This window comes from Melanerpes formicivorus, unplaced genomic scaffold, assembly GCF_026170545.1.
Source record: "Melanerpes formicivorus ecotype bairdi unplaced genomic scaffold, bMelFor1.0.p_v2 SCAF_7, whole genome shotgun sequence".
Classification (NCBI taxonomy): domain Eukaryota; kingdom Metazoa; phylum Chordata; class Aves; order Piciformes; family Picidae; genus Melanerpes; species Melanerpes formicivorus.
The window spans coordinates 19,934,067-19,951,579 of record NW_027142359.1 but is presented as its reverse complement, the minus strand read 5'-3'; the positions used below and the strand labels follow the sequence as shown (position 1 = coordinate 19,951,579).

The 17,513-nt window shown below is 41.5% G+C and overlaps 1 protein-coding gene across 3 annotated transcripts in view; it reads left to right on the top strand.

The window, feature by feature from the left end:
• BRINP3 (BMP/retinoic acid inducible neural specific 3) overlaps positions 1 to 17,513 on the top strand; it is a 231,283-nt gene that overhangs the window by 132,037 nt on the left and 81,733 nt on the right. For all 3 annotated transcript variants that reach the window (XM_068140505.1, XM_068140504.1, XM_068140506.1), the window contains exon 4: positions 5,874 to 6,064. In XM_068140505.1, coding sequence (XP_067996606.1) covers positions 5,874 to 6,064 — 191 coding nt within the window. The remainder of the gene's footprint in view (positions 1 to 5,873; positions 6,065 to 17,513) is intronic.

Genomic DNA, 17,513 nt, shown 5'->3' with positions numbered 1-17,513 from the left:
CTGGAGCTCCTCTCCTATGAGGACAGACTGAGGGAGTTGGGGCTGTTCAGTTTGGAGAAGAGAAGGCTCTGAGGAGACCTAATTGTGGCCTTCCAGTATCTGAAGAGGGCTACAAGAAAACTGGGGAGAGACTTTTTAGGATGTCAGGTAATGAGAGGACTAGGGGGAATGGAACAAAAATAGAAATGGGTAGATTCAGATTGGATGTTAGGAAGTTCTTCACCATGAGGGTGGTGAGACACTGGAACAGGTTGCCCAGGGAGGTAGAAGCCTCATCCCCGGGGGCTTTTAAGGCCAGGCTGGATGTGGCTGTGAGCAACCTGATGTAGTGTGAAGTGTCCCTGTCCATGGCAGGGGGATTGGAACTGGATGAGCCTTAAGGTCACTAACAATTCTACTATTCTATGATTCTAAGTGTTGGTTTTACTGCCTTTTCCTAGCACTTCCCAGTCTACAGATAAAACTGTGAAACATCAAGATGTAGGATCCTTTCCATACTACAAAGATGTGGCTACAGGAAAACAATAATTGAGGCAGAAAATAGCACTCTTTAAATCACATGAATATGTATTATTATGTATAACAAAAATTGTATTTACTCCTTCAATAGGGCGTTATCTTTAGTTGCCGTTATTTCAGCACTATTCTACTTCTACCATGTCAATAATGGCTGCATTTTTTATGCAAATAATTCCTAAAGACATTCTTAAGACATACAGAAAATTATTTTCTAATTTTTGGGTGCTATTTCTGAAATGTTGTTTGGAAGCCTTATAGCTAAATAGCCATGGATGGGTTTTGTGTCAGGGTAAATTCCTACAAATTTCAGTGTTATTTTGGACTTTCTTTTTGAAATCAGTATGCAGAATATTCTTCTCAGCTCAGAAATTACTTTAACTTGCAAATAGAAATCATGGAAAACATGTTTATATAAAGCTGGAGAGAATTTAATATATAGACTAAGTTATCAGGATCAAAGGCAGTGTGACCAGCAGGACAAAGGAGATTCTCCCCCTCTATTCTGCTCTGCTGAGACTCCAACTGCAGCACTGCATTCAGTTTTGGTACCCCCAACACAAGATGGACATGGAACTGTTAGAGTGGATCCAGAGAAGGCAACAAAGATGATCAAAGGGCTGGAGAACCTCCCCTGTGGAGACAGGCTGAGAGAGTTTAGACTGGAGATTAGCAAGAAATTCTTAACTGTGAGGGTGGTGAGACACTGAAACAGGTTTCCTGGAGAGGTTGTGGATGTCCCCTCCCTGGAGGTAGATGTTCAACACTGGGTTGGATGAGGCCTTGAGAAACCTGGTCTAGTGGAAGGTGTACCTGCTTATGGCAGGGGTATTGGAACAGGATGATCTTTAAGGTCTCTTCCAACACAAACTATTCTATGAATTTAGAAAACTCCAGGTGCCAAGGTCAGTCTGTAGTGTGAATGTCAGTCCCCAACAATGACAGGAGTTCCATGCTAATAAAGCATCATTGTAGTCACTCTGCTGATTTCTTGAATCAACCATTGGATTCAGTGGCATTGTTCTGTAAGCATGACCAAATGTTTCAATGTGATTTTTTTAAACCTGAAAAAGTGAAGTTGACTGACTCATGAATTTTGTGAGGTTGGGGGAATATTGATTGCAAAGCTTATGGAAAGCACAGCTGTCTGCAGCTGATGCTGAATAATCATGTTTTCTTGGTATTCACTGCCATCAGTCCTTTGCAGCTCTTAAAATTCATAACCTTGAATAGTTTTGTAAATCAGAGTTGTTTTGTAGCTAGTGTTTGGATGTCTTCTTAGTCTGTTTCCTGGTGGCAGACTGTAATCAGTAAAAACTGAGATTCACCCATGCTTCAAATGTGACAGAAGAGTCTCTTTTCCATAAGTTTAATTTTCTTTAAGTTAACTTCCAGCTCAGATTTTTCTTTCATGAATTAGATATGTCAGTAACTTGACTTTACTGGGTGTGAGAGGGAGCCCTGTTACAATTCTGCAGTGATGTGTGTGCTCTAGCACCACGTATGAGGGAGTTCTCTGTTTTTAAACCCACTTTTTATGCTAATCAGCTCTGACAGAGGAAAAATTTTCAGAATCTCTAAGAACAGGTCTGGTGAGGAGCAACTGAGGGAACTGGGGTTGTCTAGATTGGAGAAGAGGAGGCTGAGGGGAGACCTTCTTCCCCTCCACAACTTCCTGAAAGGAGGTTGGAGTGAGGTCAGGGTTGGTCTCTTCTCTCTAGTGTCAGAACAATAGGAAATGGCCTGATACTGTGTCAGGAGAGCTTTAAATTTGAGATTAGAATATAATTTCTTTGCTGCAAGAGTAGTCAGGTGTTGGAACAGGCTGCTCAGGGAGGTGGTGGAGTCATCGTGCCTGGAAGTGCTCAAGAAACATGTGGACATGGCACTGTGGGACACAGTTCAGTGACCATGCTGGTGTTAGTTCGATGGGTGGACTTGATGATCTTAGAGATGTTTCCCAACTAAAATAATTCTATGATTTCATGATTATCAAATGTTTTATGAGCATCAATTATTTTTGTAACATATCTGACTGCACCTGGTTTAGCTTATTGTCTGAAAAGACCAGTGGTGAACTAGGACCCACTTGTTTAAGATGCCCTAGAAATGCAATGCATAGATTTTTGAGGAGATCCATCACTCTATCTGCATGCCTACACTCAGCCTTGGGAGATATAATCTGATGTGATCTGAGTCAAAGTAAACATTCAGAATCATTTCAGCCCAGTTACAGAATATGAAAAACAAAACCTATCTGTCAGAGAGTGGGAAAGGAGACTGCAGGGCTGGGGATGCTGGGGGATCCTGCCTGCCAAAACACACCCACAAGCAAGTGCCACAGCAAGCATGGGATCAAGCAGGACTAGGATAAAGGGATGATGTGATAACTATGAGGGGGTTCAAAGGTGATTTTCCTGGCATTTTCTAATCAAGATAAAGCAACATGACACACAGACACTGTCTTTTTTTCAAGCTGTTTGTTTGAAATGGGAAGTTTCATTGTAGTTCTGCTCTCCATTCCCTGGAGCAATGTCACTTTTTCTACTGATAACTAATCCAGAACAATCAAAAAAAAAAATTACTCCAGAGCAAGATGGGGTGGCATACTGGTTAATGAAACACAAAGAAATGTTTTATCTTCTTCCTAGAGATTTTTCAGCAACATTAAGGGCTTGTTTTCATTTACCTCAATATTTGTTACAGGATATTTTCAGGAGTTGAGATTGCAAGATTTAGTCTAAATATGAGATTTAGTCTAAATATGATAGCTAGGGCCTCTAGAAAAAGAGAGAAAATAGGGAGAACTCTCCTAGTGAAATCTTGCACCTCGTATGTGCAGCCTGGACTGGTCACTGAGACGATATTTAACCCTGTGAGTTCCGATGTTCTCTAGATAGGTAGGACAGCTGTGATAGGACAGTGTCATTGTAGCTCCACAAGCAGCTGCATAAAGCCCATGGCCCCTTAGCTCAAACCTTAACCCTGTCCATTGTTTTTCATTTCAGAAACATCTCCCATACTGGCTAGAGTCACAAGGCAGGTTTTGAAGAGGCATGTTTTATCACATAGGCATTGCTGAACTCCAGCAGCACTGAAATCTAGACCAGGTTTTGATGAGAAATGTCTCTCAAAGCACAAATCATTAGGCTTTGCCAGGTTTCTTCAGTTCTCTGCTCACGGCTGTTGGCACAGATGCAGCATGGTGTGACTAATGGCCCACCTGGCCACAGCACTGGCACCTCCTTGCATCATCAGCCTAGCAAAATGAACTGCACAAGTCTGTGCTAATGCAATGTGCTCGTGCCTGCCAAGCCAAGCAACCCTAGTCTGCTTTGCAGGAGGTTTATGGCAGCAGTTAAATAAAATGTGGACCTACATCTACTTAATACAGCAGAAAAAATTGGGACTGGATTGGGAAATCCTGTTACTTGCAAAGGCTGCTTTAATTCTCAGTTCTTTGGAGTTCAGGCAATGAATCCCTGCTCTGATGACCAAAAAAATGACCCATTATGAACCTACAAGAAGGGAAGTATAAATATAGTGGTGAAAACTGAGGTAGGCTCCAGATGGAATAGCCAGCTGTCCTGGGCAGCAGCTGTCCCTTCCAGGACAAAATGAACATACTGGATAAGCCTGGCAGGACTAATTAGATAAAAGTCTCGAGGATAATGGTAGTTGTGCCTGTGTAAGGTCTGAAGAGCCTGCCTGTCCTCTGAACTTGTGAGAGACTGGGAAACACTGTAAGGTACACAGCTGAATGTGGACATACTCCTCTTTCTCCAAACAGAAATGAATTTTGCAAACCAAGGTAGCTGTGTGTCAATGTGGTCAACAGATGTGTTCTCCCACAGGGAGGCATGCATTCTTCATTTAGCATTGCTCACCACCAAGATTATCCCCCTCTAAAGATGATGCCATGTTTTCATCCTACATACTATCCCTCTACAGCTATTACTTTTTGGCACATAAACCCATCCGAAGCTGGCATCCCATCTTCTGAATGGGCAAAATGCCACTGTAGCAGATGGGTGAGCAATGAAACAAACCCTACCAGGGTATATTCCTTTCCAGGAACAAGGAAATGTCATTGAGTAGAGTTGGTCAGCACCTAAAATCCAGGTGCTAATGATAGTGTACACTGACTCTTGAGATTACTGTTGGAGGATGCACATTACCGAACACAGGCTCAGAAAGTGAGAGAAGTGATTTTGCAGTCACTTTGGACACGAGTTGCACAGAAGAAAATGCTGAGTCTATAAATTACTTTTTTCTAATTAATGTTTTCAAAGAGTTTTTCCTAAACATGTTACTAAATGAATGAATACTTACTTGGCCTGAAATACAAGACAAAATTATCCATGAAATAAATGAATATGCGGAAAATTCCCTTAAATATTTAAAACAGAATCACAGAATCATAGAATGTTTTGGGATGGAAGAGACTTTCAAATCTCATCTAAGTCCAACCCCAAGTGATTCCAGAATTTGTTGGTTGTGCTTGCCAAAGGTGTTCAACACAACCCTAAGCCAGAAGCCTTCATTGATACTACAAAGAAGAAAAAGATAACCTGAAACAACTCGATTCTTGAAACACCCATATGAGGCTGGTGATGCATTTGAGCACATGAGTCTGTAGTTTTTGCCCACATGGGACCTTTTGCTCAAGCAAGGACTAATTTTGTGACTGAGCAATTCAGAGCTATGGAGTGATAACAGAGAGGGGGAAAAAAGAGTTTTGCTGTTGTGGTCCTTAAGAACTTGCCTAGTTAAACAAGTGAGATTTTACTTTGGGTTTTGTAACAAGGTGTCCTTCCTCTGAAATCAGGTAAGAGAGAACAAGGAGAAAAAATGTCTCAGGTATTTTCTTTTACACTAACATTAAATACTGACAAGTAAAGGTAGTCATGGGATCATAGAACAGTCTGTGTTGGAAGAGACCTTAAAGTTCATTTAGTTCCAACTCTCCAGCCACAGGCAAGGACAGCAATCTTGGAAGTAAACACATTTTATGCACGATTTAAATTCAATGCCTGCAGAATATCTTTACATTGCTTGCAAACAGGAGTTATTATAGCAGACTTAGCCCCAGTGTCATTGCATTTTAGACATAAATCTGTCCTATTGCATAGTTATTCATATGAGGTATCCACCTCAAAATAAAGCATAAATACTGGGAATAGTTTCTGTTGTCCATGTGCTTGGACATTGACGTATCTACACCTGCCACCAGAGAGGGATATCTAAATATCAGACACCAGCTGGGGAAAATTTCAGCTTGCCACCTTATTTCTGGAAAAATGAGGCTTGCAGAAGATATCACTGATGAATGCTGTGGTTTCTGTTTTCCTGCTCAGGAGAGGAGTCACTCACAATTTTTGTGGACAAACGGAAGCTGAGCAAGAGGTCAGAAGGAAGTGACCCCAGCACCAACAGCTCTGCAGTGACTCTGGAGACCCTGCACCAGCTCGCAGCCTCCTACTTCATTGACAGGGACAGCACACTGCGCAGACTCCACCATATCCAGATTGCCTCCACTGCCATCAAGGTAGGAGAAGTCCTCTAGGACCAACCTGCATATGTGCTTCCAGCTGCTTCTAAGGTGACACGGTTTGATTAGTAAACAAAGGTTTGTTAGCAGGGCAATAATTTTTGTTCTAAACTTTCTAACCTGTATCAAAGCATTCAGTTGATAATGAAGATTCTTATTTAGAAGAGGGCCTAATATACCAAAGATACTGCCACTGAGGAGTGCTGCATAATTTGAATGATACAGTAGCCCTTATGGAAGTGCTTGGCCATTAAGACAATCTTTTTTACCTGTGTACTCAGCAACTGCATTTATAAATAGAGTTATATTGGTTTATGGACATATACAGCTCCTTCACACTTCTTTTCTGCTTTCTTCTCCCTCCAAACATAGTTACTGTACTCCTTTGTCTCAAACATTAACCTTTTTATGTATTTACTTGTTTTAACTGACTGTTGGAACAATTTGGATGTGGTTCTGACACATCTTATTTCCTACAAGGAGCTTTTAATAGTACAGTTTGTCAGCCAAATCACCCTGCCCACTGGTTGCTGTAGGTCACTTACAGCACTGGAGGATGCTTGGCTAAGATCTGTACCCTCACAGGCATCATACAAAGCAACAACTCTTGGAATAATAGAATTGTTTTGGTTGGAAAAGACTTCTAAGGTCATCAAGTCCAAACATTGAGCCCAACCATAGACCCAACACCACAATGGCCATTAAACCATGTTCCATGTCCACATGTTTCTTGAACACCTCCAGGCACAGTGACCCCACCACCTCCCTGGGCAGTCTGTTCCAATCCCTGACCATCCTCTCAGGAAAATAATTTTTCCTAATCTCCAGCCTAAACCTCCCCTGGCACAATTCCAGACCATTTTTTTTTATTCTATAGAGAGAAGAGATCAAGCCCCACCTCACTGCAACCTCCTTTCAAGGAATTGTAGAGAACAATGGGATCTTCCCTCAGCCTCCTCTTCTGAGTAAACACCCCTGTTCCCTCAACTTCTCTTTGCAAGACTTTGTCTGCAGACCTTACTTCTTTTGAGCAGTTCTGTAGCCTAAATGTTCTTTATTTGAAATAACCTCTCTCAGTCCATTTCCAGCACTGAAGAGCAAATAAAATTTTAACTTGCAGTTGAATATGCATTAATGATGAAGCTTTTAATGCAAGATGTGATTTAGAATCTGTTGTGTTCATTGGATCTTTCTATGTTAACTTCATTAAATACCATCTTAATCCAACTGCAGTTTCCATCTACCTTAGCTGTTGCTCAAGTAAATAGAAATTTACATCCTTGGGAGTGCCAAGGCCTTTACAGTGAGAAGGATGCAACCTAAATTTATGGCTTGACAGCAGCCATGCAATTCAGCTGCAGCTACATGGAGAATATTCCTCCTGTCTCATCCAGCGTGAGCAAGCGACATGGCATCAAACCCCTTCTCAGAGTTGGTCACCCACAGGTGTAGGATGGCCTTTGGCTGTTCAGATGGTACAGCTGATGGTGCAGCAGATCCAACAGAGAGTTGCACAGTCTTGCTGCAGAAAACTGCGCCACCCATCTCACTGCTCTGACTTGTCTTCACAGTCTCATTGCAGCAACATTTTAAAGTAGACTACTTCCATCAAACCAAGTGCAAAATTTTCCTCTCTGGTAAGGTAATTTATGACCAAGCAGTGTTAACTGAACTGGCAGAACACAGAGTCACAGAATCATGAAATCATAAAATCATTTTAGTTGGAAGAGACCTTTAAGATCATTGAATCCAACGGTCAACCCAGCATAGCTAGGTCAGCACTAAACCACGCCCCTCAGCACCTTTTAAATCGTCTTTTATACCCCTCCAGAGATGGGGACTCCACTACTTCCTAAGACAGCCTCTTCCAGGGAAGAAATTGTTTCTCATGTCCATCTTAAACCTCCCCAATGTGAGCCCACCTCCTCTCATCTTGTCACTTGTTCCTTGGGAGAAGAGATCAAACCCCAACAAGTCCTAACCTCATTTCAGGGAATTGTAGAGAGCCAGAAGGTCCTCCCCCAGCCTCCTTTTCTCTAGTTCACTCCAACATGCAGAGACAAAACAGTGTCTGAAAAAAATTCCTCCTCTCTATTCACTGAAATTTTTTTTTTAAGGCAGATTTGTGTTGCAATGTAAAACTCAACCCTCATCAATAACTGTTCACGTAATGGAACCTGTGCGTGTCCAAAGTCTCCTACAAACACAACAGGATGACTGTTTGTCCTGCAGTCCTTTGCTCAGATGGATACAAATGTAAGCCGTAGTTCATCAGCAAATCTGATTTGGTTAATTTGCTGCAGGAGACTCTAGGAAATGGTTCTCACATCAAATGCGACTGTGCTGATACATGAAACCCTTGTTTTTTAGTTGGCTTTCATGGGGAGATGAGGATCATTTGCATTACAAATTTCTATTGTCAGAACAATTAACTGAACAAAAAACCTGTTTCTGTTCAAAAGGAGAAACAACTAAGCAGCCAGAAAAGGCTTTTTTGTTGTTGTTGCTGTTTTTTGTTCTCTCCCCACATGCAGACTGCTGGGTTTAAGTTGGAAAACCATCAAATCCTGTTCTAGATCCATGGTGTAAGCAGTGCATTTCAAGATTATTTATTAACACATATATGTTGATGTCTGATTTTGACCACAGGATCTTGCAGAGCTTTAGAGACAGATCTCTCTGTTCCAGCACATCAGCTTGAGGGCTGGTTCAGAAGACATGACCCTCTGAGCAATGTGAGGACCAGGGTGGCCTTTAGCCAGTTCTGAGCCTTCCTCTCCTGCTCCATGGAGGAGAGTGAATCCAGTGCTTTTTATGCCATAAACTACTGGGCAGCTTTTTAAGTCACAGCATCTTCTGTGTCTGGGCTGAACACCCCAAGTCTGCTCACAGCCTTCCCTCTGCACAAAAGATGGAGGATTTTCGAAGTGAGTTCAAGGAAAGCTGTCTGAAATTACCATAGCTCCCTTCTGACAAGCATCAGAGAAATCCAATACAAACCTATCGCAACAGCTGTAGAAATCCCTGAAATACTGAATTTGCATTGGAAATTTTCCAAGTAATGCACAATCACTACATCACAGAGAAAGGAAAGCATTAAGAAGTGAAAACTAAAATTAAACTCTCCATGTACAATCATTTATCTAGTGGAAAAAAAAAACAAAACAGCAAACAACAAAACAATACAAACCCAAAAACATTCAGTGCAAACTCTGTTAATGTACAGCATAAGGAGTGGGAGAGATGAACCAAGTTTACTAATCAAATTTGTAATCAAGTTAGTTGTGACATAAATAAAGATAACATGAGCTTAAGAGATTGAGGCTTTGCATTAATCACATAGGCAATACATTATTTATTCCACATTAAGAAAGGTAAAATCACAACATGTTCTGGTTAGAAATCCAAAGTCCATGGAAGCCACCCAGAGCCTGTTTTAATGTTTAGCTTATTTAAAAGTCTGTGATACATACGTTCTTTCAATATTGTTTTAATGCATGCATTTCAGTGGAAGTGGTTAGGCTCACATGCTAAATCAACAGTTTGCAGCTTCAAGGGCCTCACTGGAAGCTCACCAAGTGCCTGAGGGCTGCAGCTGATTTGCATACCCATTTACATGAATGTACATCCTGTTGTGTTTGAAATACTACAGATCCAACATTACTTCCATGGCATGCTCAGTTTTGAGGCTTTTTCTGATGAAAATCTCTCTTCAGATGCACTGGTAGCTGTTAGTTCTCCCTATTAGCATCCCTATTAGGATGAAGAGGTGCGGTCTCCTCTCCTTTAATAAAATCCTGTGCAGGCATGGAATACAAATAAAACTGGAGAATGTTGTTCTTTCCATGTGTGGTATCATTAACAAGCAATACTCTCAGCTCTTCCAACTCAGTGCTATTCCTTCCTCTGCACAACCATGCTAATTTGCACCTATTGAAGATGTAACCATAGCTGGAGGCCCAGGGGAAGGTGGTCTGACCTGAGACCTGGCACTATGCAATGACCTTAATCCATATGAATGACCTCTTTCCTTTGCTGATTGATGGATAGAGTGAACAAAGCACGAAGGTCATGAGTTTCTGTAGCATCTAGTGTGATTCTGACATATCCTGTCATTGCCCACTGGCAGAATGACCTTGGTGTACAACCCTGAGTCTATGCATCCATACTCCTAACAGCTAATTAAAAGATGTTGTCAAGGGTGGGTAGAAGGGAGAGAGCTCTGCATAGCACAGATTTCCTCTGTCTTTTGAATGTAATGTAGCTGGGAAATGGCAGTATGCTCCTGTTCAAACTACTCCAATTCCTGTTTGCCAGAAGCCATAAATCCACCTTTGTCATTAATGAATCGTAGAGTCACAGAATCATAGAACTGTTGACATTGGAAGAGACCTTTGAGACCATCAAATCCAACTGCTTACCCAGAGCTCACAATCCCACCACTGCTGCTGAGCTGTTAGCACTAAGCTGCTTCCCTCAGCACCACATCCATGAATCTTTTAAATACCTCCAGAGATGGTGACTTCACCACCTCCCTGGGCAGCCTGTTCCAGTGCCTGAGTACCCTTTCTGGTAAAAAAAATTTTTGTAACATCCAAACTGAACTTCCCATGGTGTAACTTGAGGTCATTTCCTCTTGTCCTGTCCTTTGTTGCATGTGAGAGTAGACCAACCCAAACTGGAAACCAACTCCTTTGAGGCAGTCCTGGAGGATGATGGGGTCTCCTCTCAGCCTCCTCTCCTGAAGGCTAAACAACCCCAATTCCCTCAACCATTTCTCATAAGTCTTGTGTTTGAGGCCCTTCACCAGCTTGGTTGCTCTTCTCTGGATATGCTCAAGCACCTCAAAATCCTTTTTGGAGTGAGAGACCCCAAAGTGAACACAAAACCACTTCCACATTAAGTCCAAACATGTATGCAATGCAAGAGAAACAAAACAGTCTCATGGTAAATTAAACATTATTGAGTATTCTCACTGCATTCTGCAAGAGGATAAACACAATTATGTTAGGCAAGGTCACCACTGCTACTTCATCAAGTGGAAGACACCCTCTTCTGTTCCAGAGTACATTATCCAGAGCAAGTGCAGAGGAGGGGAACAACACTGGTGTAGGCCCTGGAGAACAAATCTGATGAAGAGCAACTGCAGAAGCTGGGGCTGTTTAGTTTGAGGAAGAGGAGGATACGGGGAGACCTCATCGCTCTCTACAACTACCTGAAAGGATGTTGTAAAGAGGTTGGGGCTGGTCTCTTCTCACACGTAATTAGCAATAGAACAAGAGGGAATGGCCTCAAACTGCAACAGGGGAGGTTTAGCCTGGACATTAGGAAAAAATGTCCACAGAAAGTGGTCAGACATTGGAACAAGCTGGTCACCATCCCTGCATATGTTTAAAGGTGCTTTAGATGTGGTGCTTGGGGATATGGTTTAGGGGTGAACATTGTAGAGTTGGACTTGATGATCCCAGGGGTCTTTTCCAGCCTGAATGATTCTATGATTCTTCAAGGGAGCTGGGGCAGGGGAATGCAGTGTAGGTGCTATCTCAGGGTCCAAAAAGCCGCAGTGCAACAAGAGAACAGGAGGCAACTGAAGAACAGATGCATAAATTGAATTTCCCACCAGCTATTTGCAGCCAGATTACAGCCCATTTATTCCATCTGAGTGAGAAAGAATAAACATCCTGGAGAATGTGCCCTCTAATTTCAATTAAATTTTATTGTGTAATTTGCTTTTCTTTCTTTCCCCAAACTACTTTTTTTTGTTTTTCCTTTTTTTTTCTCTGTGAGAGATCTAAGCATTTTGTTGCCTCTAGAAACTCTAGATTTCAAATAGTTTGTAAGAACATGACTCTCTTGTGATGGTAAGTATATCTGATTACCTATAATTAACCCATGAATGACTCATGGTGGGCTGTTAGAGAGGAAACTTAAGTGTAATGAAATTAGTTTCTGACTCAAAACTGGGACAGAAATGCTGACAGATTTTTTTTGTTGTTTTATTTCTTTGTTTAGTCTGAAAAAGCTTGCTCACTTCATTTTCCTTCTTTCATACCTCATACTTGAATGTGATTTTCTGTGGGTTCAAGTAATTGCTGCAATCAAAAGTAGAAATGCTGCCACACCATAAACCCTCAAGCTTTTGTCAGATTTCTGCCAAATTCTAAATGTGGAGGTTTCACAGTTTTGTACAAGCAGCTACATTTCTGACACTTGAAATCTGGAGCTTGAACCCTTCTTGCCCTCAATTTCCCCATTCAGGTTGTGGGGAGGATTTAAGATTTATAGCTGCGAAATCTTGTAAATGATCAGAACTTGGTATCCTGGCCTGAGCTAGACCAGTGTTCAGTGTTGTCATTTCCCAGCCCAGTGGGGCACTTTCTGAAGCTCAGGATAGGTTTGCACAGCCAGGGGCTGCATCTAGCAGGGGTAAGGTCATGGGGAGAGTGACTGCCAAGGGCTGGTCTGCAGAAAGGCTCTGCCTCAAACTCACTCCTCTGAAAACCAACGGCACTGCCACAGCTTGTGCCCCACTTTGGGAGGCAGTATGTCAGAGGTAACATCTGTGGGGACAGGTGACCCTCAACTGCCCAACAAGGGATTGATGCCCATGGATGGCATCTTCAGGAGAAAGCTGTGTGATCAAACCTCTTCACTGGTTCACTGGCTGTTTTTCCAGGAGGGCTCTGTTTTGCCTTTGCTCTTCACCCATGTGTTCCACAATGAAGCTGCTGAATCTGATTCTCATCTGCTGCTGAGTCCAGTCTGGGACTTCTGCAGTGCCTGGCCCTACTAACATCAGTGGTGCCAATGGTGACCTCTCTGCCATCAGTGTTTGGCTTCCATATTGGTTCATGTTTCTTTGTTTCATTGGATTGTTCTTTCCAACCCAGATGGTTTAATTTCTTTCCCACCCCATCAGTCTCCCTTCTTTCCTTTCTCTTCCCTTTGGGAAGGCAGAAAGGTTCATGGAGAGCCCCTAGTGGCCGGCCCAGCCCTGACCCTTGCCACTTGGGAAGCTCAAAAGATTGTGCCTAGCAAGAGCTGTAAGTTGTTAAATCACAGTCCTGGAAAGACCTGTAATGTCAACTATTTGCTGACTCCTTTGTATAAATGAAGTGGTTAATATAAGTTTGACTAAAGAGAATTTAGGGAACAAGATGGAATTCACTGTCTACATACAAAAAAGGGTGGGTTCCTCATTTTGTAGGAATAGTGGCATCAAAGACATCAAAGAAAAGCTTCAGTATAGATTTTCAAGGACAAGAATTTTTCAGGTCTGTTCTGAAATTCCAAGTTCTCCACTCTCTTGGGATATCAAAATGTCTTCACATAAGACCAAAGGTTGACATTTTTCAAAGGAGAAGTTAAAAATTAAGGTTTTCAGGAAATGGGTAGAAATTGTGCTCCCAAATCTTTGCTTTGATATGGTCGACTCCCATAACACTTTTGTGAGAACTGAACACTTTTTACAGATTACTTTGAAAATCCTACTCATTATTAAAGTGGTGCCACAGAATCAGGTCTAAGATGTCTAAGTATGGATTTTTAAATTTAAATATGGGTCATTACCTAATCTTTCCAGAGGAACTAAGACCTGCAATCAGGCATCTAGCTTCTTCTGCATTTTGAGCATCACCTGGCTCCTAAAGATCCTTTTATTGTAAGGGCTTGTAGTATTAGAATGAGGGGCAATGGCTTCAAGCTGGAAAAAGGGACATTTAGACTGGATATCAGGAAGAAATTCTTTACAGTGAGGGTGGTGACACACTGTAACAGGTTGCTCAGGGAGGTTGTGGATGTCCCCTGCCAGGAGATGGTCAAGGTCAGGTTGGATAAAGCCTTTGAGCAATCTGGTCTCGTGGAAGAAGTCCCTGCTCATGACAGGGCGGGGTGGAGCTAGATGACCATTAAGATCCCTTCCAATCCAAATCACTTTATGATTCTGTGATTCACTAACCTGAGTTGGGGATTTGGACACATAAGTTTAGGCATCTGTTATCAAAATGTTGACATTGTGGTCTCTGAACTCATGTCACGAAGCACATCACAGAGACTGTAAACTAACACGGTACTAACATCAATAAAATGTGAAACACAGGACATGAGCTGAGTGCGGTAGCACAGTACTTTGCCAAAAAAACCCACACTGTTTTTCCCAGCAGGGTTTATTTGCTGGACCTCCATAGCTACATCCCTTATTTTTCTGAATTTAGTCCAGTTTCAGATAGCTAAGATGTCTTTGTACCATGTTCTGCCAAACAATATCAATGTTTGTCTTGTTAGAAAACTGAAATGCATTTATGTCTGAGAGCTGTGGAGGAGATCTTTGGATCAAATTAATCTCAGGTGTAATGAAATCTTGTGACTGCTCTGTGTGGGCCATTAACTAATTCTAGGAACACACCAAGTGCAAAGGTTAGGGATTTATTTCCATATCCTATTCAGGAATTTAAGGTGATGATATTAAAAACAACTTTAATTCATTTGGACAGTTGAGTTTTAATTAAATCGAAACTCCAGGGCTGCTTTCTCTGAAAGGTAACGTAGAGGTCAGCTCATCAGTTGGTGTAAAGCAGTACAATTCCTTTCAGAATCTGGCCCTCACTCTTTCAGGGAGTGAGAGAAAAGGGGAGGAAAAGCAAGTTAATGCAATAACGTGTTTTAGTAAGCGCTCTCAGAATGCATCCTCAGCAGCATAATTGACACGATACATCACAGCAGCTGCAGCATGACACTCGTAAAAGGATGTGTTTTAGCAGCCTCTAATCCAAAGTCCTCTGTCTCATTATATTTTCAGCAGTGTGTGTAGAGGAGTAACGAGTGCATGGAGTTACAGCATCACCAGTGAGTTGGTAACCCAGCAGGAAATGCTTGCGAAGCAACAAAACAGCACATAATGGAGATCCGAGGATATGTGTTTTGGAAAGACTTTAGACATCTATTCTTCTCTTCTAAACAAAACCCAAACCCATGCCTTGAAACAACTAAGGATAGACCGTACCACATGAGAGACCACAAGAAAATGAAGGGCTTTATTAAATCAGTGATGGAGTTTAGTCTAGGGAGAAGGGGAAAAACATTCCAAGAAGATAAAGACTCCCACAGCCTAAACGGATTATAAATATATATGTAAACAAGAGACCTTAACAGCACTCATACAACACTTACCATCACAGTTGTCAAAAACTTATAAACAATTCATACTTCAGTTTCTTAAATGTTTCATATTCTTTCTGTTGTTGTTGTTGGTTTCCCTTTAAAACTGAAACTAAAATAAATAAACCCAGACAACTGAGAAGGGTCACAGTCCTTTGAGATCCTCAGTGACCATATTGAACAACACAGTCAAAGCAGAACATGCCAGCACTGATTTGGAAGCACACAATTGTGTATGGATTTTAATCTGGTCTTTAGCCTGGCTTTGCAGTGGTTTGTGCATGGGTTGAGAAACTTACTTTAGCACCCTTCAATGAATAGAGAGTCCTTCACATTCTAACAGCTACTGCCCATGAGCAGGTCAGAAAAGAGAGACATGGACCTGCTGGAGCAGGGGCAGGGGAGGGCCGCCAAGCTGATCAGAGGGCTGAAAGAATTGTGGCTGTTCATCACAGAGAACAGAAGGCTCCAAGGAAACCTTATAACTACACTTCATTATCTGAAGGGAACCTATAGGAAGGCTGGAGAAAGGTGGCTTGTAAGAGCTTGTAGTGCTAGGATGAGAGGCAACAATTTGAGACTGGAGCAGGGTAAATGTAGGTTGAGCATAAGGAGGAAGTTCTTCACTATGGCAGTGGTGAAATATTGGAATAGGTTTCCCAGGGATGTGGTTGAGTCCCTATCCCTGAAGACATTCAGGGTCAGACTTGATGTGGCCCTCGCCAGCCTGATTTAGTTGGAGATATTCCTGCTGACTGCAGGAGGGGTTGGATAACATGACCTTTGAGAGTCCCTTCTAATCCGATGCAATCTGTGAATCTATGACATTGAGGTCAGATTGTATGGGGACTTGAGAAGCCTTGTCTAGTGGAAGGTGTCCCTGACCATGGTAGAGGGGTGGAAATAGATGACCTTTAGGGTCCCTTCTGTGATTCTATAACTAGAAAGAATATCTCAGGTAAAGACTCAGAGTCAAAAGAATTAAGCTTAGGGATGAATAAGAAGCTGATGAAAGGTTTCAGTGTTCATAGTATCTTTGCTATAGAATTTGCACCCATATACAGTGAGGAAGAGGCATGCAATATCTAGTCATGCACTGTATGTGAGGTACTTACTTACTGCAGCAATACTTGGAAGTAGATTCTAGTCTTAGATATTCTTTCCATGTCTCTTCATACATCTGTGGGATTTAAAGGTGAATATTGGCTTTCATAGACTCTTTAGTTGGAACATCTGATGAGGATTTAATGATGGAATTCTAGATCAGTTCTAACTGCTAACTCTGTAGGCAGACCCTCAAATATGCAGAAAAGCTTGTGAAAACCAGTAGCATAAAAAGGAAGAGTTTAGCAAAACTCTGCATTGAGAGTTGGCTGTACCAATGAGACAGAAAGGGCAAATGTGTTGCAATCATTTACCAGAGGAAGTAAATGGGTGGGAAGTAATGAGGATATAGCCTAAAAATAAATGCCTAAAAACATTTATGTGACCCAGGCAGCCAGTAATGTGATTTCTTTCGAGAAGCTGGAATGACAGCCCCATCAGAGGTAGTTTGAGTGGAGTACGGTAAAATCAAGTGGACATGTAAAACATCCTGCTGCAGATGTCATGTAAGTGAGGTGCAGAGTGTTAGGAATTGCAGTGCTGTGGAGGGCAAAAATAAATCAGGAGTTTGCATGCTCTCCAGGGGAGGAAATATAAGAGCTGGAAATAGCTTAAAATAGTAAATTTTTAGAGATATTGCCAAAAAAAATATTGCAATTAAGTTTTAGAATTGCAGAGAAATATATAATCAGAGGCAGGATCTCCATGGAAAAACTGGCTCTTAATTAACCTGCCCTTATCACTTTCAAGCTTAAAGACTTTAAATAATTTTGTTATTTTAGGTCCTAATATAAATCTTCAACATTATTTTCTTTAGCACATTTTTTTCTGTTTTATTTTTGATTTTTCAGTTGTTTGGATTGGGTTTGTTTGGGGTTTTTTTTTTGTTGTTTGCTTTTGTTTTGTTTTGGTTGGTTGGTTTGGTCTGGCTTGTTTGTTTTGTTGCTTGTTTTTTTTCTCTCTTCAAATATAACATATACATATCATTTTTGTTTAATTGATCACATTAAAGGTATCAGAAAAGTGATTTAAGAAAGGCTTTCAGTTTTTTATTCATACTTTCCCAACCTAAGAAAATGATTTTCCTTTCAACTAGCCAAATCAGGTTGTCTTCTTGAAACTAATAGGGGGACAGTGAAAAATCCCAACAGCCTCAGCAGTGCACATTGGAACTGAGCCATGAAGA